Source organism: Macaca nemestrina, chromosome 12 (genome assembly GCF_043159975.1).
Source record: "Macaca nemestrina isolate mMacNem1 chromosome 12, mMacNem.hap1, whole genome shotgun sequence".
Classification (NCBI taxonomy): domain Eukaryota; kingdom Metazoa; phylum Chordata; class Mammalia; order Primates; family Cercopithecidae; genus Macaca; species Macaca nemestrina.
Window position 1 is genome coordinate 88,546,936 of NC_092136.1, and position 23,220 is coordinate 88,570,155.

The 23,220-nt window shown below is 35.0% G+C and overlaps 1 protein-coding gene across 1 annotated transcript in view; it reads left to right on the forward strand.

Moving 5' to 3' along the window:
* Window positions 1–23,220, forward strand: part of LOC105468895 (tyrosinase) — a 124,635-nt gene that overhangs the window by 60,490 nt on the left and 40,925 nt on the right. The window contains exon 5 of the mRNA XM_024788822.2: window positions 1,274–1,421. Within this exon, the coding sequence (XP_024644590.1) occupies window positions 1,274–1,421 (148 nt within the window). The remainder of the gene's footprint in view (window positions 1–1,273; window positions 1,422–23,220) is intronic.

The window sequence follows — 23,220 nt, forward strand, 5'->3', positions numbered from 1 at the left end:
ATGAATAAAATAAGTTCAAAAGGAGGGAAAAGGAGGGAAAAACACCACTACCTGAAGGGGCAGAAACACTATGAGCCATATTAGTGGGAGAGCACAAGGCATGTGATGCAAAAATTAAGAACTGCACATTTAATAAGGAAGATATTGCTAATAAAATAGTTCTACTTGTATGAAATAAAGCTAGAACCTCCCTGCCTAAATCCTAATTTTTTTCACTGTTTCTGCTATAACTCTGGTTTACATTACAATCTCATTCACAATTTCTGCTTGCTTGATATTTCTAAATTCTGAATGACCTTTGTCATGTTCCCCCAACTTGGTTCCTGTTTACAATTCAATTTTGTTATTCAAACTTCTTTTTCTGGTCCTAACTCTCAGTTTTGCCTGAGTGGGCACAAAAAGTCACCTTCCTCTTCCTCTTGTTAATGGGCATATGAGAGAGAACACAAAATTCCAAGAGCTCATATCTTAGTGTCTAATTGATATGGATTAAAATCCCAACTCTACCTGGGTAGTTTGGTAAACTCAGAACTTCTCTGAACCTCAGTTTTCTTTGAATAGGGATAATAATTTCTCACCAACAGAGTTACTGTAAAGATTGAAGAACATACGTCACAATAAACATTTAGCATACTCAACATTTAGAAAATAATAGCTCTTCTTAAAAATTTTCCCATTATTACCGATGCTGATGTAATAAACGGAAATATTTATTGGAGTTCTGATTATTTTTGAAATGAATGTTTTGTAAAATCAAACACATTATGAACTGATATGAAAGATGTTCCTGTGAAAGAGGAATTGAAATGTGAAAAGTCACAAATTTTACGCTTTCTCTGGAACCAGAAACCAAACTTAAAGTATTCTCCAGAACTGGAAAGCAAGGGGATACATAACAGTCTGAAAAGATCTGCTGTGAGTGTTGTTACAGACTGAAGTGAAAGTGACTGCTGGTTATTATAAAATGTTCCTATGACTTGTCCATATTGAAACAGAAATTATAGGCAGAAGGAACAGGAGGGAACACAAATTGGCTCAGCCTCTTTTATCTGGTTAAGCAGTCTATTTTACCCAAATTGAGGCCATTTAATTCCACAAATATTTATTGAATACACATTGGGTATCCAGAATGTAAAGAGTCTCAATGCGGAATGAATTTTATTTTTGATTTTATATTTTGAATTGGGCTTTAAGTGATAGTTATAAATCAAATGGGATAATCACTTGGGTTTTCAGTCATTAAATTTTTTTTTCATTTTTTTTTACTGAACAGGATTTGCTAGTCCACTTACTGGGATAGCAGATGCCTCTCAAAGCAGCATGCACAATGCCTTGCACATCTATATGAATGGAACAATGTCCCAGGTCCAGGGATCTGCCAACGATCCCATCTTCCTTCTTCACCATGCATTTGTTGACAGGTTGGTTAATATTTCTTTATAAAGTGTGTGCTCATTGGATTTAAATAGAGGGTGCCTATCAAGTGTGATTTAAGTTACTAACTAAAAGCTAAGAAGTTATGGTAGTCTATTGTCTATGTTCAGGTTGTCCCCAAAACAGACCTTAGGCTAAGAATTTGCATGCAAATGTATAATAAAGAAAGTGCTTATAAGGATACATTAGTAAGAAGGTGGATTAGGCAAGATAGAAAAGAAAGAAAAGCAAAATAAGGGTACAATGTCAATTGAAATCCCAGACTCCACTAGATCTTGGTAGAATGTAAAGTATACCCTAGTTTGTCCTACCAGAAGAAAAAGAGATGAGTCTTTGGACTTCCACCATAAATAGCCATTGGCTACAGGTTGCCCTGAGGTAGGGGATGTAAAACTCTTAGGAGCTTGATTCCAGATATGGCCCCAGTACCCAAGGGCAGCCTTCTAAAGGCTTCAGGAGAAAGTGGTTAAGAGCAAAAAATGAGAAAGCAGGGGGATGGACACACAGAACTGATATAGGAATTTAAGGCCATGTGGGCCTGGCACTAACCTACTACATCTGTCATCAATATATCTTTCCTTCTGGAAATTGTATTATTTCTTCTCTTTTTGAACCTAGCGCACTCACATATAAGGAAGTACAAACTGATCTCTTCCACCAGCCTGAACAGTACATTTTTAATTCTCCAGACAGAGTGCACTATGGCCCAACTGTCCTATTTAATGTGATTTAATTCTCTTGGAGCTTTTATTCCCCTTATTAACCCTCTTCCATTACATGTGTAATGTCTTAGACATATTAAGTTTTAGACTTAATTGTAGGTGATGATAGCAGAAAAGAAACTGTTCAGGGGAAGGTCAGCTGTCTACTCTTGAAATTTTTCAAGAGGAAAGGAGAAAATAAAGCATCAAATCATGACTGGCAAATGCTGTGGAGTGTTCTTTGTCCCCTCTATGGTAATTTTCTCACCATAGTTAATGCATAAAGGGCACAGATCAATACCTGCCATTAAGATAATACTATCATCCTCTTGGGTAAAAATAAGAGGACTTTTTTTCATGTTTTAAAGATAAGGAAACTGAAACTGAGAATTAAGGATTTTACTTATCAACATCTTCTCTTCACTCATGTCCACAGGAACATGGACATAATATCAAATAAGAAAATGACCATTATCCAGGAAAATCATTAGGCAGATTTTTATTGGCTTCATGGCAATTCTCATATAATGAGAATTAAGTAACAGTCTATGTTAAGTTTTATTCAGAAATTAGTGTATAAGAACATGTATGAACACCAAAATGTTGGTGCCAATACCAACATCACAACCATCTATACTCATAAATAAGAGAGAAAAGCATAGTGCTGGAATAAAATGTTACCAGAAAAGATAAATTGAACGCTTTTTAAAGAGTCATTTTTATATCACTTTTTGGTGTAAATTTTTGCCATTTTTAATCTCTAGAACTACCCAGTGAACTCTAAAGATAAAGTATGACTACTCTGGCCACCTCCATTCAATATAGTATTAAAAGTTCTACCCAATTAGCAATTAGGCAAAAAAAAAAAAAGAAAGAAAATGTATCAAAATATGAAAGGAAGAGGATGTTGTTTCTGTTTACTGATGATCTGACCTTATATACAGAAAAGCCTGAGAATTCACTGGAAAACTGTTAAAACTGATAAATTAAGTAAACTTGCAAGATACAAATGCAACATACAAAAATTGGTAGTGTTTCTGTACACTAACAATGAACTATCTGAAAAAGAAGCTAAGAAAACAACCCCATGTACAAGAGCATCAAAAAATAAAATACTTAGGAGTAAATTTATCCAAGAAAATGAAAGACGTGTACACTGAAAACTATAAAATATTGATATAAGTAACTGTATACCACAAAAATACATAAAAAGATATCCTCTATTCATTGATTAGAAAAATTAATGTTGTTAAAATTACTATACTACCCAAAGAAATTTACATATTCAATGTAATCCTATCAAAACACCAAGACATTCTTTACAAAAATAGAAAAACAGTCTTCAAATTCATATGGAACTACAAAAGGGCCTGAATAGCCAAAACAATTTTGAGCAAAAAGAACAAAGCATTGCATTCCCTGATTTCAAAATATACCACAAAACTATAGTAATTATAATGGCATGGTAATGGCATAAAAGCAAATTTACTGTTCATTGAAACAGAATTGAGAGCCCATAAGTCAATCCAATAATTTTGACAAAGATGCCAAAAACAATGGGGAATGACAGTCTCTGCAATTAGTCATTTGGGGACAATTGGATATCCACATTCAGCAGAATGAAATTGGACACATATCTAACACTATATCCAAAACCAATTCAAAATGAATTAAAGACTTAAATATAGGGATTAGAAATTGTGAACTGTAAGAAGAAAGCATATGGTAAAAGCTCCAAGACTTTGGTCTGGGCAATGAATTTTTTGGATATGAGCCCCAAAACATAGACAGCAAACACAAAAATAGACACATGGGATTACATCAAACTAAAAATCTCCACGCAGCCAAGAAAATAATTAACATGATAGACAGACAACCTACAGAATAGTAGAATATATTTGCAAACCATACCTCTGGTAAAGGGTTAGTATTCAAACTATATAAAAAACTCAATTCAATAGTTAGAAAACAGAAAAACTAATTTAAAAAATTGGGCACAGGATGTGAATAGACATTTCTCAAAAAGAAGATATGCAAATGTCCAACAGGTACATGAAAAGATGCTCAACATCACTAATCACCAGGAAACACAAATCAAAACCACAATGAGATAATATTAATATTACCTCACACCTTTTAGAACAGTTATTAATAAAAAGATAAAGACAAGAAGTGTTAGAGACTATGTTTAAAAAAAAAAGGGGGACTTTGGGAGGCCAAGGCAGGCAGATCATGAGGTCAGGAGTTTGAGACCAGCCTGGCCAACATGGTAATATCCCGTCTCTACTAAAAATACAAAAAGTAGCCATGCGTGGTGGCAGATACATGTAATCTCAGCTACTCGGGAGGCTGAGGCACAAGAATTGCTTGAACCTGGGAGGTGGAGGTTGCAGTGAGCCAAAATCATGCCATTGCACTCCAGCCTGAATGACCGGGTGAGACTCCATTTCAAAAAAAAAAAAAAGAAAAAAGAAAAGGAAGGAATTGTACACTGTTCATGGGAATGTAAATTAATATAGTCATTTGGGAAAACAGAGCAGTTTCTTAAAAAATTAAAAATAAAACTATCATATTATTTAGCAGTTCCACTCCTGGGCATATATCCAAAGGGAAATATATCTGAACTTCCAAGTTCATTGTAACATTATTCATATAAGGCAAGATACAAAACCAACCCAAATATTGATAACGATGGATGGATTAAGAAAATGTGGTATATATACACAATGGAACACTATTCAGCCATAAAAAAGGAAAACCCTCTCATTTGCAACAACATGGATGAACCTGGAGTTCAGTATGTGAAATAAAATGAGTCAGGCACACAAAGACAGAAACTGCATGATCTCACTTATTTGTGGAGTCAAAAGAAAATTTAAACTCCTAGAATTAGAGAGTAGAGGATGGTTACCAAGGGCTGGTGCTGGTGTGGATTGGAGGCAAGTTGGTCAAATGATACAAAATTTCAGTTATGTATAAGAAGTAGGCCAGGCGAAGGGCCTCATGCCTATACTTCTAGCACTTTGGGAGGCTGGAATGGGTGGATTGCCTGAGCTCAGGAGTTCGAGACCACCCTAGGCAACACAGTGAAACCCCATGTCTACTAAAAATACAAAAATTTAGCCAGGGATGGTGGTGTGAGCTTGTGATCCTAGCTACTCAGGAGGCTGAGGTAGCAGAATCGCTTGACCAAGGTTGTAGTGAGCTGAGATTGTGCCCCTGCACTCCAGCCTGGGCAACAGAGAGAGATTCCATCTCAAAAAAAAAAAAAAAAAAAAGGAAGAAAGGAAAAAAAAACCCAGAGTAAATTAAGAGATCTGTTGTACAGCGTGATGACTAAATGTTTTAATGTTTTAATGGTACTTTTTTGCTATTCAGAAGTTATTCCTTTTCATATGGTTTCTTTTTAATTCAGTTGTTTGTTCATGGCTTTAAGGTCATGAACATTTGTTTCTTATACAGTAGTATTGTCTCTAAAAAGAGTGAATTGCTCTAAATCTCTAAGTTCCTTTCTGGACTTTACAACTGGATAATCTCTTTTTGAACAAATGACAGTAATACATTAGTACAGTTGCAGGTCTTTACTGGGATTTTTAGTTACAGCTTAATCATGCTTTTAGTTATGATCAATAGGTAAGTTACAAATAGAGAAGTTCAATTTATAGTTAAAATTATTTTTCTCCTCTATTCAGGTTAAGGTTTGACAAGGAACTCTAAGCTGTTCTCAGGTTTGTAAAAACAAACAAACAAACAAACAAAACACTCTCTGGCATGGAGACGGGGTTAAAAAGTTTGAGGAGGCTGAAGACTCCGAAAGAAAGAATAGGTTGAAGAGTTGTTTATTCTGTTTCTATACAAATATAAGATTTGGGAAAAACTAAACACAAGGGCATCTGGGTTGTTAAATCACTCTAACACTACAACAGTCATCAAGCAAAGCTGATGGTGTCTGTCAATGCTCTTCAGCTTAGATGATAGCGAGAAGGTGTAGAAAGTATGAAGAACTATTTAAGAACATACTAAGTTCCAGGTCCTGTGACAGGAATTTTTCATATGTTACTTCTATAGATGTGACCTGCCTCAGGATGAAATGTCTGCCTCCTACACTTAAATTACCCTCGTATGTACTCTTGACCACCCTGTGCATCCTCATCATGCTGTACTCTGCTTACTTGCCTGTTTCCTTAACAGTGTTCCCCATTAGTTCTGCATGGATCACATATAGTTTGTTCATAGTTTGATTGCTAGGACCTAGCAAAATGTCAAGAAATCTGATATGTGTCCAATAAATATTTAAGCCCTTTAAATATTGTATTCAATCATTCATTCACATTTATTAATTCAATGAATCTGTTCACTCATTAATTCAATTAGAAAATATTCATTGAGCTCCTGACACTATACTAGGCAATAAGGTTATAGCAGTGAACAAAAACCTCAAAAGCTTAAGTTGTTATTAATATTATTTCATTTAATTTTCACTACAATTAACTAAAATTGTATCACTACAATTATATAAAGTATTGCAGTTCATTTGTATAGATGTTAATATAATTTAATGTATTAATATTGTATTTTATATATGTTATATTACTATTATATATTTTAGTAGATTATGTGTTATATTACTATAATATATATTATAGTATATATTATATATAATATATATTTCATATTAATATAATAGTGAAATTGTCTCATTACAATTATGTAAGGTATTGAGTCCATGTTTATATATGAGAAAACTGAAGATAAAGAGAAAAAAAATTCAGTTTTCTTTAAATGAATTCTTTAAATGAACCAGCTTTTGAACACAGATTTTTTGAGGAATTTAAATCACATTACAATGTGTCCTGCCATAGATGATATTATAAATATTTTGGCATAGTGAAGAACATGGAAAGACCCAGGTATAGATATATTTCTGAAGAAGATAAAGATATGTTATTATTTCAGAGAAATATGAGTGTCCGGGATAAAATTTCAGAAGGGACTTCTGTGGCTTTTTATTGACTTTGTTTTTTGGGTTTTTTTTGGTTTGTTTGTTTGTTTTGTTTTTTGAGACGGAGTCTTTCTCTGTTGCTCAGACTGGAGTGCAGTGGTCTAATCTCAGCTCACTGCAACCTCCACATCCTGGGTTCAAGTGATTCTCCTTCACCTTCCCGAGCAGCTGGGATTACAAGCACCCACCACCACGCCCAGCTAATTTGGATATATTTTTCAGTAGAGGCAGGGTTTCACCATGTTGGTCAAGCTAGTCTCAAACTCCTCACCCACCTTGGCCTTCCAAAGTGCTGGGATTATAGGCCTGAGCCACCATGCCCGGCCTCTTTACTGACTTTGTAGCATATAGACCTACTGGTGTGGAAGGACTTTGGTGAAGGTGGTCATTTGGACCTTGGAGATTAACTGGAGGGTTCTGTTCTGACAACTAGCATTTCAGAAATTTTTTCCATATAGAACAATGTGTCAGGAGTGGTTAATGCAGTGTGGGCCAATGAAAGAAAACTTTTTTACATTTAGAATCTGTTAATTAGTATCCCTGAGAGTTCAGATAAATCATGTAGCTTTTTTGAGACTTTTCTCCATTGCTAAAATGGGAGTCTCTAAAGAGGTCCTGACCAACTCAAAGTTACAGAAATCAAAGAAGATATGAATCTAAATGTTCTCTATAAACAGTAGGGAGCATAGTGTGGTAATGAATTAAAGAGTCAGAGAGACCTCGACTCAGATGAGTCAGTTAAGCACTCAATCACAGAGCCTCTGCTCTATATAATGGATATCACATGATACCATCTTTGTCAGGGTGTTGGGAGTATTTTAAATAATACTTAGCTGATACTGAATAATAAGATGTTACAATAATTATCATTCTCCAAAAATTTGAACACCTATTCTTCAAAAATTATGTTATTCTCAAAAGTTTATAGGTTTTACATGATTCCAGAGTGGGCATGGCAAAGGAATACAGTGCTTTATTGGGGCTTAGAGGTCCCAATAAATTGATCTAAATGTTACAGGTAGTGTTAGTGTTAATGTTTTAGAAGATTCCGTTTTATTGTTTTATCTAGTCATTCTACATTAATTCAATAAATACTTATTTAGCGTGTGTGGGCCACTCACTAGACACTTCAGCTTCTGCATCCTTCCTAAACAGGCTTGTTAATGTACATAAACTGGGAGTTCCACCTATACTTATAAGTCAAGAGGTAGTTCAAGCATCACCTTGTCAGTGCAGCTTTCTCCACTTCCCCAAGGCCCTTACTCCAGTCTTTTGGGTCTCCAAGAATTTGGGGGTTTACCTTTTATGCCAAGCTTAAGACATTGTATTAGAATTGTATTATTATGAATTATAATTGTCCAGTTTACTTAGCAAGATCTTGAATTATAATTTCATCTCTCATTTTATCTATCACATCTTTGTATCTGTAGTTTTCTGTGCTCAGGGTAATTCCCAGCACACAATATTTAGTTTAATTAATAAAGTATAGCAATGTCCAACTGCAGTGTGTTAACTAGCAAACTGGCTAAGAAACGAAGTTGAAATATATTCTCTGCTGTCATTTCTCAAAGTAGACTATAAATACATTTAGTGAACTCTTGCATACAATGGAAAATTCAGTAACCATTAAAATGATGTGTATTTATAATTGTTGGTTTTAAAATATTTGTTATTTATTATTAAATAAGGAAGAAAGGTTATAGAATAAGATATTTAATAATATTCCATTTCAAAAGCATATGCTTGTGTATTCAAATGCAAATATATCTATTAATAGAGGTGAGAAGGGTATAAAGATGTTGGTAATGGACCTCTGGTTGGTAGAATTATGCATAAACTTTATTTCCTCTGTGTTTTACAAATTTTAAAACTTGTTTGCAATGGATATGTACACTTTTGCAATAATACCAAAAATAGAGCCTATTTCCAAAACTGTACAGATAAATAAGCAATAAACATACAAAAGGGTAGAGAGGGATGTGTTATCATTTGCCTACACTCTTAAAGTTGCTTAAAATTGTGTTTGTTTCCTTTTATCTATTTTTATTAAAGAAATTACGGGTGACTCATATTTTCCAGAATTATCTCTCTCATAGATTGATTGAATAAAGAGTTCTACTAGGCAGTTGAGCTCCAGGTTCTGCATTTCTCCTGACATACCTGTATTACTCTTTGTCCAGCTCCAGCTTCTGAAATGCCCTCTCAGCTTAGCATGGCCTGCTTATGGCAAGAACCATGCATTCAATGGCTCCTCCTTATTTCTGCAGGTCTTCAAATTCTCCTTTTGGTAATTCTCTGCATGTAATTAACTCTTGCAAATCCACGTCTCACTTTTGTGTGAACTATTTTGTCTTATGCTATACATTGTCCATGTTTTAGCAGTTGATTGGAAGCTTTTATGTGCATAGCTTCCTCAGGAAGAAAGTAAAGGGTTGATGCTAGATGGTGCACCTTCAATAAATGTCAGAACAGCAAAAAAGGGGCTTTAGAAATATTTCCTTCTTTGCATATTCCCATTCAATAATGGTTTATACAGGAAAAAAAAAAAAAGCAAGTACACCTTTGCACATACGCATTCCTTCATCTGTTAATTCAACTAACATTAAGTACTCTCTAAATACTATTATTCTCCACCTAGTTTCCCCCAGGGCAGATATGTCAACAACTAAGTAACATAAAGCAAAATATAATTCTGCAATAATAGTGGCTCAACAGGACAGGATATTTGGAAGTGAGAAAAAGAGCACCAAAGAATAGGGACCACAGGAGTAGTCCTCTTTAACCCCTGAATCTGCAGCACCTACCACTATGTCTAGCATAAGACAGTCAATTAATAGCTGTTTGATACTGTTGTTCAGAATACAATTTTATGACTGGTGGTTCTATGAAGAATGAGTAGATTTTTTACTTGTGACATTTGCGTGTAAAAACAGTCAATACAGAGAGAACAAAACAAAAAGGTATAGAAATATGTGGCTGAAAGAAACTTAAGAAAACAGTCAATAGTTACAACATTACAAAAAAACTAAAAACAAAACTAAGGTTTATTGTGTGCTTACTACACACCAAATTCTAAATGCATCACATGAATTGACTCATTCAATCAATACTTACAGAAGAATAGACTGAAATTCAGAGAGGTTAAGTAACCCGTACTAAATACTGCTTCATAAAGGGTTTAGATGGAGGCTTAATAGAAGGAAAGTGTGTATTGGATATAGACAAAGAAAGTGTACTCTTCCTCCAACAAGGGAGCAGGAACTGTCAGGATAAGTGATTATTCTGAACACTAGTCAAGCAGTGCAGTTACTGCTGCAGGAGCCATTCCAAGCAAAACAAGTTGATAAAAAATTTAGCATGATCAGATGGGGCAGGCAGGCAGGGAAATGAGGATTAAGACGAATCCGAAGAGGAATAGGCTGGGTGCAGTGGCTCACACCTGTAATCCCAGCACTTTGGGAGGCCAAGGTGGGCAGATCACGAGGTCAGCAGATCAAGACCATCCTCGTTAACACGGTAAATCCTCTACTAAAAATGTAAAAAATTAGCCGGGCATGGTGGCTGGTGGCGGGCGCCTGTAGTCCCAGCTACTTGGGAGGCTGAGGCAGGAGAATGACGTGAAACCTGGAGGCACAGCTTGCAGTGAGCAGAGATCGGGTCACTGCACTCTAGCCTGGGTGACAGAGCGAGACTCCATCTCAAAAAAAAAAAAAAAAAAGAATCTGAAGAGGAACAAACACTGGGCCAAAATAGGAGGGTGGGGAGATTTGCCATTTAGCATGCTCAGAAACTTGGGCCAGCAGTTTTAACTGATTCTTAAATACTCTGATGTGTCTGGGGCTCATAGGAGTCAACCTGACTAGACAGGCACTGGCTTAGGAACTGAGACTGAGGTATGAAGGGCAGGACATGATATCCACCACTAGGAGCTCACAGTCTAGATACTAAATTCTAACTGCAAAGAGGAATCCTATAGTGGAAGGATCATGAGACCTGGAGTCAGAAGTTCTGTGATTATGTCCTGGGTCTGCTTCCTGCTTCTTTTGTGTCATCTTAGGAAAGTTGCTGATCTCCAAGCCTCGTTTTCCTCACTTAGAAAAGGGCAGTAATAACACTACTTTCCTCATAAGAACCTGAGTTTATACGTTATAAACTATAACATGCATTAACAAAGACTAGCTCCTGTAAAGAGGGTAGAGTATAAGGGGCTTAAAAAATATTCAATGCTTTTGTTCTTTACTCACTATACTCTAAATGCTCTCCAGTATTGGCAACACCTCAGTGATTCTCCTATAGCGTGTCTCTTAAATGTGTAGGAATCTAGGTTAGGTGCAAACCTAAAACAATACATTCCAGGGATGGCTACACTGCCTCCCTCCTCAGCTACAGATTAATTACATCTTCTGGAGTGACACGTTGGCTGTATTTTCCAGTGAGGCTTCCCTTCTACTCTACTCCCCAAGCCTCCCCTGGGCCATCCTGCTAAGAAGACTGTCCTAACCCACATGCCCTCAGACCAGATGCCTTGCCAACTTGGCAGCCCAGAAAGAGCCCAACCAGAAGGGTGGCAGCAAGGAAGGTCCCCGGGGCTTCAGGAATGAACAGCAGATTGCTTCCCTGCTGGTGATTGCAAGGCTGAAGCTTGCTCAGAAAGGCAGAAATCTCAGGGTTATGGGGGTAGGTAAGCTTGGAAACCAGAAAAATGTCTTAAAGTCTATTCTAGCAATCAGATGGGATGGCAGAGGGGGACCTGTCTGTTTCTGGGTTTCTTTTCACACTGTTGGATTGTGACCAGCTTTAAAAACCGCTCCCTGATTTGTTCTCTAAAGCAGAATTAATGCCCTAGAACAAAGAGCAGTTATACCATTATAGATATACTTGTCTGTATTCTGACAGCTGTTTTTCTTTTTGATGTTATTGTTAGATTTAGCTCTTAAACCACTCTGCGTTTGTTAGATTGACTCATGGTTTGTCTATCTCTCCCACTAAATCATGGGTTCGTTGCAGACAGGATCTATGTATCGATCATTTTTGGCACCTAGCGTAGAATCCAGCACATAAGAGACATTCATTACGTACTTATTAGATGAGGTGTTGTGTAATTGATAACTTTGAGGCAGGCAGGCATCGACTGGGTTATCAATAACATTTTGTTGTGGAGTAAAATATTAATCTAAGAAAGTTGAATTGCTTTCTATCCAAGTGATGAAGACATCAGGTACTATTACTAACAACCTAAAGAATGTTCCTACAACAATGTAGCTGCTCTTTGTAGGATGAATATATTTTAGTACTAGGAAAGTTAAATTGCTTAAATTAAAATATTGATAACTTAAAAAGCGTAAATGAAGGGGGATAAGGAAACATGGCTTGTCATCATTATTGCTGAAATCTGAAAGAGAATTTCAAGATCATAATTCAAATTGCTTATTTTACAAATAACAAAATTGGGACCCAGAGAAGATGATGTGCCCAAAGGCACACAGTTTTCTGCAAAGCAGAGGGAACAGTGTGTCAACCTCTTGTCCTGCAGATTAGGAGATCCTGGGGGCAGTGCAGTGTGGAATATACTTAACATAGCAGGAGGATATTTAGGCAGACAGAAGCAGCATGACTGTAGGATAGATTTTTATCATAATTATTTAGAAAGCCAAAGGTCAGACCCACTGAAATAGCACAAAATATCAGATTCAAGGGATGAACAGGGCTCTAAAGTAAATCAAAAGGCCAGAAATCAGAAGACTAAGAGGCAGTAAATCATGTGATTAAGATCATAGATTTTAGCATCAGACCTGCCTCATTTTGAATCCCAAAGCTGCTACATCTAGCTACATAATCTCTGACAAGCTGCTTATTCTTCTCTAGGCCTTCTTTTTCTCAGCCATAAAATGGTGCTAATATTGTAGCCATTTAAAGTTACAGCTTTGATTTTAGTATGATATTGTAAAAATACATGTAACAATGTTCTTAGCACGCAATTACTAGATAGACAAGGAACTTGCCATTAAAATATTTGCATTGCAGTGAGGAGAAACATTAGCAAACCAGAAAAGAAATAAATAAGCACAAAATTCAGTTAACCACTATGATGAGATATAATATCTAATATTTTATAAAGAATTACTTGGGAGAAGGTTCCAGTTGAGATAGGCTACTTGTAGCCAGCTTCTCTGAGGAAATGACCTATAACTTGACACTGAGGCCATGGGAAAGAGATAGCCATAGAAAACCCTCTGGGACAAGTTTTGTTTAGGAAGCAGAAGGCACACATTCAAAGGCCCCATGGCAAAAAAAGAGCTTGTCTTGTTTCAAGGTTGGAAAGCAGACTAGCAAAGCTAAATATAGTAAACAAGAGGAACTTGGTATAATATGATATTGAAGACATCCACAGAGATCAACAGAGCCCTAAGTACAGTACAGAGGAAAGACTTAAAATTATTTTAATCCAGGTACTGGAATAATTTTTAGATTGACATTTTTAAAACTTGTCTTGGCTGTTGTGACAAATAGACTGTTAGAGTGAAAACTTCAAAAATGACATGGATTACTCTATTGCATTGGTATAAATGAGAAATGATAGTGATTTCAATCACAGAGGTGACAATGGAGCTATTGGGAAAAAAATAACTGAATCACATGTATTTCAGAGGTAAAACTAACAGGACTTGTTAATGGACTATGTGATAATATAGATATGATAATTTCAAAAATAAAGAAAAAAGAAGAATCAAGGATTACTCCAATAATTAGAAGCATAAGAGAGAAGAGTGGAGATGTTTACTGAAGTAGAAAGGACAGGTAAGCAATAAATTTAGCAAAGAGAATAAACTAAAGTTGTCTTTGAACATCTTTAGGTCTTTTTAGGATAGGGCAAATAGATACCCAAAAGAGGCTGCCAAGTAGTCAGTTGAATCTTGGAGTATCAAGCTAAAAAGAGAGAACCAGTTTATATACATGTATTTGGTAGTTTCAGCCTTATCTATTTAACATTATTTAATCACTTCATGTTATTTAATTATTTAATTTTAAAAATTTAATTATTTAGCATTATTTAAAATCAATGGAATGAATGAGGTCCTGGAATTGAGTATAAATACAGAAGAAAAGGAAGCAGTCTGGCATACTCCATCATTAAGAGGATGAGCCGATACAGATGAGTCAGCAAAGAAGACAGAGGGTCATTGACCAGTGAGGAAGAAGGGAAACAAGGACATTAAGCCACAAAAGCCATATACCAAAAAAAAAGTGGAAAAATAAATCAAGTGCTCTTAAGAGATCAATAAAACGGGGAGAGAAAAGTATCTACTGGGTCTGAAAATACAAGGATGCTCATGCCCTTGGCAACAGAAAAGTTTCAGCAGAATGGAAGCTTCAGGAGCCAGACTGGAGCAGATTCTAAACAAATCTTTTGAAAAGTTTTCACAAAAAAGAGCATTTTTAAGTGGGAATCAGGAAAGGGGATGTGAGTGGAAAAGGAGGATTTGAGATTTTATTTTTAAGAGAGAGGATACATACTAGAGAATGATTATATGTTGCTGAAAATTAAAACATTCAGGGAAAGAGACACAGGAGAAAAATGAAAAAACTGCCACAGCAAGGTATTTGAGATGTGAAATCTAAAGCCCAATGGAGAGATGAGCTTTTGCCATGAGTTGGGAGGAATCTTCCTTTATGCCTGAATGGAGACAGAGGATAGAGTACAGATGCATGTATTGTTCTTGGAAAAATTAGGGTATACTGATCTAGTTACTTCTATTTTCTTATTCAAGTGTGAAGGGAGGTCATCAGTTCTTAAGGGCCTGGGGGCTGACTAGGAGAATAAGAATTAGAAAGGAAGAGTTTATGTAAGTTAGAGAAAACAATATTAGACAAATCATCCATTATTTATGTCATTAAATATAGCAGTGGTCTGAATTTAGGAAGCATGCTGGTCTGGACAACAGGAAAGAACTATAGTGTCATGAGTTTCATTATTATCTGTTTGATATTACATAAGGAATTTCCATATAACCATTCTCTTTAATCCTTAAAAATGAATATTTACTATTTCCTTTTTTAAAGACTGAAGGCGGAGGCAAAGAAAGATTAAATAATTCACTCAAAGTTTTAGCGCTATTCATTGACTAAAATTAAGACTTTAACTCACTTCTCTCTTATTTCAAAGTCCCTGTGTTTTGGTTCTGTCATTGTATCAATTAGGAAGTAACTGATAATCCTATCAAAAACATTATTTATAGAGTGGTATATTAGTTTGCTAGGGCTACGATAACAAAATACCACAGACTAGGTGGCTTAAACAACATAAATTTATTTTCTCACAATTCTGGGAACTAGATATCCAAGATCAAGGTGTTTGCAGGGTTAATTTCCTCTAAGGCCTCTCTCTTTGACTTGTAGATGGCCATCTTCTTGCTGTGTCTTCATAGGGTCTTCTCTCTGTGTGTGTCTGTGTCCTAACCTTCTCTTCATATAAAGATACCAGTCATATTGCATTAGAGTTCACCCTCATAAGCTCTTTAAAAACTTTATCATAAAATTCACTCACATTCTGAGGTACTTGGGATTAGTACTTCAACATACAAATTTTGCAGGGAAGCAATTCAGCCTGTTACAAGTAGTGAGAATGAAAGTCAAACCGTAGTGGAATAATGACAGACTTGTAGTTGAAAATGTTAAATCAGACCTAGCTTTTATAATTGTGATGATAAAATAGAAAAATAAGAAAACAAATCATTTGAAGGGAGCAAGAATTAAGAAAAAAGTATTTTAGAATGATTTTTTTAAATTTTAAGATACAGGTGACTGAATTTATAGTTTAAGTGAAATTTGCTGAAGAAATGAGAGAAAAAACATTAAAGCATGCTGAAATGTTTAAATAGGTACTATAAAACATATGGCTTTAATTCCAAAAGATATCATTTTGTAGGGAAATTATCTCAGATTTTCCTCAAAGGAAAAATGAATTAAAGAACACTAACTAATGTATAAAATATCTATAAGAAATGCCATTTTGAAAACCTCTTTTGCCAAATTATTCATAACATATCTATCATATGACTGTGTATTAATGTAATTTTGATGACATAAGGGTTTCCTGAAGTATCAAAACAAATTTCTGTATGTCGAATTGCCACAGCAGAGGACAAATAATAACACGCATGCACAATACAAATGTTATTTTTATCCTAACTAAAGTATGCCCAAGATATATCTTGTCAAGTACAAAATGTCACAATAATCTAGAATAACAATGAGGATAAGAATCTGTTGAATTCTCAGGAAAGAAATATTACTAAATTCAAAAAGTCAAAGGGGAAATGGCAGCTGAAAGAAGTGTTCTGTAGCTGTGTCCTCATACAAAGCATATTTATTGAAAGGAAAAAAGTTTTGTTTTTGCTTTTTAAGAAAAAGTGCTTCCCCAAAAGAAAAAGAAGCAGCACAGTCCCTGTACCTCAGGGTAAAATAAGACAGCCAGAACAAGCTGCAAGATTCACATGATGGGATTTTCTTTTACCAAACCAGGAATCAATTGCTTTAGAGAATGGAAATAACATTTTTGAAATCCCTTAACCTCAATGATCCCTGTTCTGTGAGGTCCCTTGATACTAATCAGACAGTTGCTCATATCAGTTAAATCATTGAAATGTAATTAACTCTAGTACTCAGTGTTGAGGTATGGAGGTGAGGGAAGCAGGCCTTGAGAAAGGCCCTTATTGTAGTAGTGTCACTCTTAAGTTGCATCACCCTTAGTTATGCCATCCCCATATATTTCCTTTTATCCTCACTACAGAATGAGGACATTGGCTTTTCTGATTTCCAATGTCCTTCTATTTTTTCATGTTCTATGAGTAAGGAAGATATTTGATTTATTTTTAAAATATTTTATGTGCAATTCTTAAAGTTGACATATGGCTTTCTGTTCTAGCAAGATATTAAACTATGAGAATCTGAAAATTCCCTTGAGACGATCAGTACAAAGGCAGAAAAATATAATGGGAAAATGTATTTTACGTGCATATCAATCTCTCTATACAGTAAGGCTAATCAGATTTCAGAAAGAAAAAATAAATAAAAACAGGAGTATCAAGCTAGGAAGGTGGCCTGTACCTTGCCTTGGCTGTTGGGGTTTTGGTCTCAGTAACCCAAGGGATAAGATTTTAAAGCCCATGATGGGGCAGAAATGAAAGACTTCAGCCCACCCAAGGCTAGGACCAAAATGTCCATATAAATCAAAGACCCTAGAAATCTGCATTATTCATGAATGAGTATAGTAGAAAAACAAAATCCACTACAAGTCAAAGGAAGATTTTAGCCTTCAAGACCTGGATAGAAAAACAATTCCCTGAAAAATTAGAAACCTGGTGCTTGCACTCCATGTAAGTTTTGTGTTTTGAAATTAAACAAAGCACTGAGTTAGAAAAAGCAAGTGCAAAACCTCTGAAATTAAAACAAACTAAGAATTTCAAGGAACAGATAGATTAGAATAACTGGACCATTGTAAACTAGGGAGACTGTACAGGACAATAAGATTGGGGATGTAATGAGGCTCCTCGAGGATCATTTTAAGGAGTTTCATGCTTCAGCATGAAAAGGAAAGCAACATTTAGGAAACACTCCTTTATTATTTCATTTAATTATAGAAACAGTCTCCTGCAGTCATTTGTTTTTAAAATAAATAAGTTGAGTAGTACTTTGGAAAAGTGCTTCTGAAGTACAAAGTAGTTAAGTGGTAAATTGAACCACAATCGTCTGATCCCAAATCTACGTTAATTGCTCTATATTACATGACTTTATTTCTTCTCTCACGTGGCAAGCAAATTAGTCATACTTCCAAATTTAAACTTCAGCATTCTAACTCATTTCAGCTGGATTAGAATTTCCCTTAATTCTTATGTTCTGTTTCTTTACTTGTCAATGAAAGATCCTTTTACTTTCTTTCTTTATAGTTAAGTCAGCACCTATTGCAAAAGTAGACTTCTTAGCCTATAAGCATTGCATACAGGTGACAAGAATTTGCCAACTACAAATGTTAACTGCTTGAAGATTTTTTTTTTCAAATCTCTGTTTTTATTGAGGTATTTACTTAGTATTGTTGAGTTCTGCTCTTACATAATGCTTCATTTCCAGGTAACACACAGCCCTGCCAAGTATTGGTATCCAGGTAATGGTGACCATTTAAAACGAATGTTTCAATATCGAGTCTACCCATCCACAAGCATGGAATGTGTTTCCATTTGTTTGTGTTGTCTATGATTTCTTTCAGCAGTGTTTTGCAGTTTTCCTTCTAGAGGTCTTTCATCTTGTTGGATAGGTATATTTCTAAGTAATTTATTTTATTTTATTCTTGCATCTATTGCGAAAGGGACTAAATTCTTGATTTGATTCTCAACTTGGTTGCTGTTGGTATACAGCAGAGCTACTGGTTTGTGTACATTAATTTTGTATAACAAAACCTTGCTGAATTCATTTATGAATTCTAGGAGCTTTTTGGAAGAGTCTTCAGGGCTTTCTAGGTATATGATCCTATTATCAGCAAACAGCAACAGATTGACTTCCTCTTTACCAATTTGTATGCCCTTTATTTATTTCTCTTGTCTGATTGCTCTGGCTAGGACTTCCAGTATTATGTTGAATAGAAGGGTGAGAGTGGGCATCCTTGTCTCGTTCCAGTTCTCAGAGGGAATGCTTTCCTCTTTTCCCCTTTCAGTATTATATTGACTGTGGGCTTGTCATAGATGGCTTTTATTACATTGAGGCATGTCCTATGTATGCCAATTTTGATGAAGGTTTTAATCATAAAGTGATGCTGGATTTTGTCAAGTACATTTTCTGAATCTATTGAAATGATCATGTGATTTTTGCTTTTAATTGTGTTTGTGTGGTATATCACATTTATTGACTTGTGTATGTTAAACTATCCCTGCATCCCTGGTATGAAACCCACTTGATCATGGTGGATTATCTTTTTGAAATGCTGTTTGATTCAGTTAGCTAGTATTTTGTTTAGTATCTTTGTATCTATGTTCATCAGGGATAATGGTCTGTAGTTTTTTGTTGTTATTGTTATGTTCTTTCCTGGTTTGGGTGTTAGGGTAATACTGTCTTCATAGAATGATTAGGGAGAATTCACTCTATATCTTGTGGAATAGTGTCAGCAGGATTCCTAACAATTATTCTTTGAACATCTGATAGAATTCAGCTGTGACTCTGTCTGGTCCAGGACCTTTTTTTGGTTGTTGGTAATTTTATTAGCATTTCAATCTCGCTGCTTGTTATTGGTCTGTTCAGGCTTTCTAATTCTTCCTGATTTAGTCTGGGAGGGTTGTATATTTCCAGGAATTTATCCATCTACTCTAGGTTTTCTAATTTATGTGCATAAAGATGTTCATAGTAGCCTTGAATGATCTTTTGTATTTCTGTAGCATCAGCTGTAGTATCTCCCATTTTGTTTTCAACTGAGCTTATTTGGATTTTCTATCTTCTTTTCTTGGTTAACCTTGTTAATGTTTTATCAATTTTATTTATCTTTTCAAAGAACCAGGTTTTTGTTTCATTTATCTTTTGCATTTATTTTGTTTCAATTTCAGTTAACCCTGCTGTGATATTGGTTATTTCCTTTCTTCTGCTGGGGTTGGGTTTGGTTTGTTCTTGTTTCTCTAGTTCCTTGAGGTGTTACCTTAGATTATCTATTTGTGCTTTTCCAGACTTTTTGATGTAGGTATTAAAGGTTGTAAACTTTCCTCTTAACACCACCTTTGCTGCATTCCAGAGGTTTTGATAGGTCATGTCACTATTATTGTTCCGTTCAAAAAATATTTTAGATTTCTGTCTTGATTTCACTGTTGATACAATGATCATTCAGGATCAGGTTATTTAATTTCCATGTATTTGCCTGGTTTTGAAGGTTCCTTTTGGAGTTGATTTCCAATTTTATTCCACTGTGGTCTGAGAGAGTACTTGATATAGTTTCAATTTTCTTAAATTTATTGAGATTAGTTTTGCGGCCTATCATATGATCTATCTTGGAGAAAGTTCCATGCGCTGATGAAGAGAATGTATGCTCTGTGGTTGTTGGGTAGAATGTTGTGTAATTCTCTCTTAAGCCCATTTGTTCTAGGGTACAGTTTAAGTCCATTGTTTTTCTGTTGACTTTCTGTCTTGATGACCTGTCTAGTGAAAAATAAATAAAATAAAATAAAACGAATGTTCCTTCTTCTTTTAATTTTAGGAAGGGTTTATATTTAATTGGCAATATTCCTTTCTTAAATGTTTGGCAGAATTCACCAATAAAGTCAGCTAGATTAGAAATGTTCCTTGTAGAAAAGATTTAAAATTAAAACTCTGTTGGTTTAATAAATTTAATGTTATTCAAGCAATCTATTTCTTCTTGAATAAACATTAGTAGTTTGTAGTTTTCAAAGAAGTAGTTCATTTTGTTTAAATTGTCAAATTAGTGGCATACAATAATTCATAATGTCTACTTCTTATCCTTTTGATATCTGTAGGTTCTGTAGTGATGCCTCTAATTCATTCTTGATAGTGGTAATTTTTGTCTCTTCTAATTTTTTATAACCAGCCTAATTAGACCTTTATTCGTTTTATTTGTCTTTTTCTAAGAGGCAGCTTTAGTTTAATTGATTCTCTCTATTGTTTTTCCAATAGAGTATTTTTTGATATGTATTATTAATATTACTTGCTAGTCTAGTATCTTCTGACAAAATGAGTCACATATTTTAATTAAACAGTGGCATTTTATTTCTGTTCTCATCTTTGACATCATTAAACTGCCATATATTGTTCAAAAATTTTACATATGGTTTGCTATAGAATCAGGGTGAAATATGAGTAATAAAGACAATGACCTATATCTGCACATGTGGCTAATGAGCACTTAAAATATTGCTAATAAAACTCAAGAATATAATTTTAAACTTTAATTTAAAATCCGATATTTGTTATTGAAAAACTTACAAATATTTTTAGAGTAACTTGGATGTGTGAACATAAGTTTTCATCTGTAAAATGTATGAATTCTAAATACACATGAAGTATTTCTGATACTGTCCTATGTCATATGCCTTCAATGTATACTCTATCATTACTAAGTTTTTCTTAACTTTGTATTAAAAAAATCACATTAACCCACATTTGACAAGCTATTAAGAACTTCGTTTTCTATAGTTTTATACAAAATGAGATACGTGTGTGTACTTGTGTGTGTGTGTGTGTGTGTTTCGTATTAGTCAAGATTCAATGAGAGAAAAACAGAAACAATGCTAGTTGCTTTAATAATGTCAGTTGTTTATATAATAATAAATAATAGCTTAAATAGAAATCTGAAAATTCAAAAGTGAAAAAAACTGAAAAAATACAGAGATAGGCACTGGAGGAAGCAGTACCACTCCTAGGGCTGGGGAAAAATAACGAAGTAGTAAGAGATATTAGAATCTAGTAATTTGGGGAAGGGCTTTGAAAACCTGGACTCAGATTTCCAAAGAGAGGACATTGTTTACTTAGTAGTGATATCTCATATCACTTGATATTGGAGGAGGAGCCTCACAGGGCAGGAATTCAAACCCCTGAGTAGGAGGCTTTAGTGAATTGGTACTGAGAGCTTAGGAGTATACCAGTGCTCTACAGAACTAGATCTCAGATTTTTGAACAGAGAGGGATGTAGGGGTGTTAGGGAATCAGGAATATGGCTTAAAGCATGTTGAAACTTCTTAAGGGGAGTGCTGATAATGCTGATTCTGGGTGTGCTGATAAGAAAGCTGGAAGCTAGACTCTACTGCTCTTCTTAGGGTCAAGAACAGTCACTGAAATAAACAAGAAGGAACAAGTCCTTTACTGTTCTAGTCTGTGTGTGGTGTCTGGCAGGGATTCAACTAGCAAAAGAGAAATGCAGCTTACACATTCTCAGCCCCAGTATCCCAAAGTGGAATACAGTTGGACATCATTGGGGCTGGAAACAATAGCTTAAAAACCGGCACAGTCCACCTCTTGTCTATCAGGCATTGATACACATTTACCCTCCCACACATAGCTAAATTTCACACAATAACAAACTTATGCTATTTTTTCAAACCAAGATTATCTCGCCCTATCCCCACAAAGATGTAAGTAATGTCCCAAAAGCCATTTCTGATTAATTATTCCTTTCTGATTAATAGCCATATTAGCCGTCTCTGGGAGATGTTATATAAACTTCAAATTTTGTCATGATTTACATAAACATTCTGTACTCTAAAGAGTGAATTATAAGATTAAATATCATTGATAACACATATGAAATAATGAGACATGAAATGTTAATATATAAAAATACTGTATATGTATACACACAGACAGACACAAATTAGGTTATATGTGAAAACACAGAAGGACCAGGAAAGAAAAGATGCATAGCTGCTGCAGACTTCATTTTATTTTATTTTTTTACTACCTATTAAATGTTATATTTGCACTCAGCCAGCATTTTGGCTGGCTAAGGCTCTTTACCTATCAAATGACTCAAACTTTCTTTCCTAAAGAATTTGAATTCTAAGTGATTTTCACCTTTCTTTGGTTACTGCAGTCTTCCATTAACTTACTGAACACAGAAATGCTAAAAACTCCTCAAAGAAGGCCTTTAATTTCATGCATATAGTATTTCCTGCACTACTATGTAGCAACACCCCAAATGTACCTTGAGAATATGGATTTTTTTAAAAATCATGTTCTTCATAAAACTTAAGAATGTGCAATCGTGTTTTGGTGCAAAGTCCCAAAAGATTGTGCCAATTGATTCCACAACACTTATTTTTATGCCTTTAAATTCATTTTGAAGGTGTGGCATTATGACAATGGAGTGTATATTGATTGCTCTGGTGAAAGGTGAAAAATTTTCTTCTCAAATGGATTCTATCTGAACACAGACGAGAAACTTTTTTTATGTTTCTTTTAGCTATTTATAACTTGAAGAATTATGACACCTGATACCTTGAAGGTGGTGAAGGAGAAAATATGTGTTTCTATATTAGCTATCTATATCAAATCAGGCAAAAACAAAAAAGAAGCCTGATGGATGTAACAACTTTTCCTTAA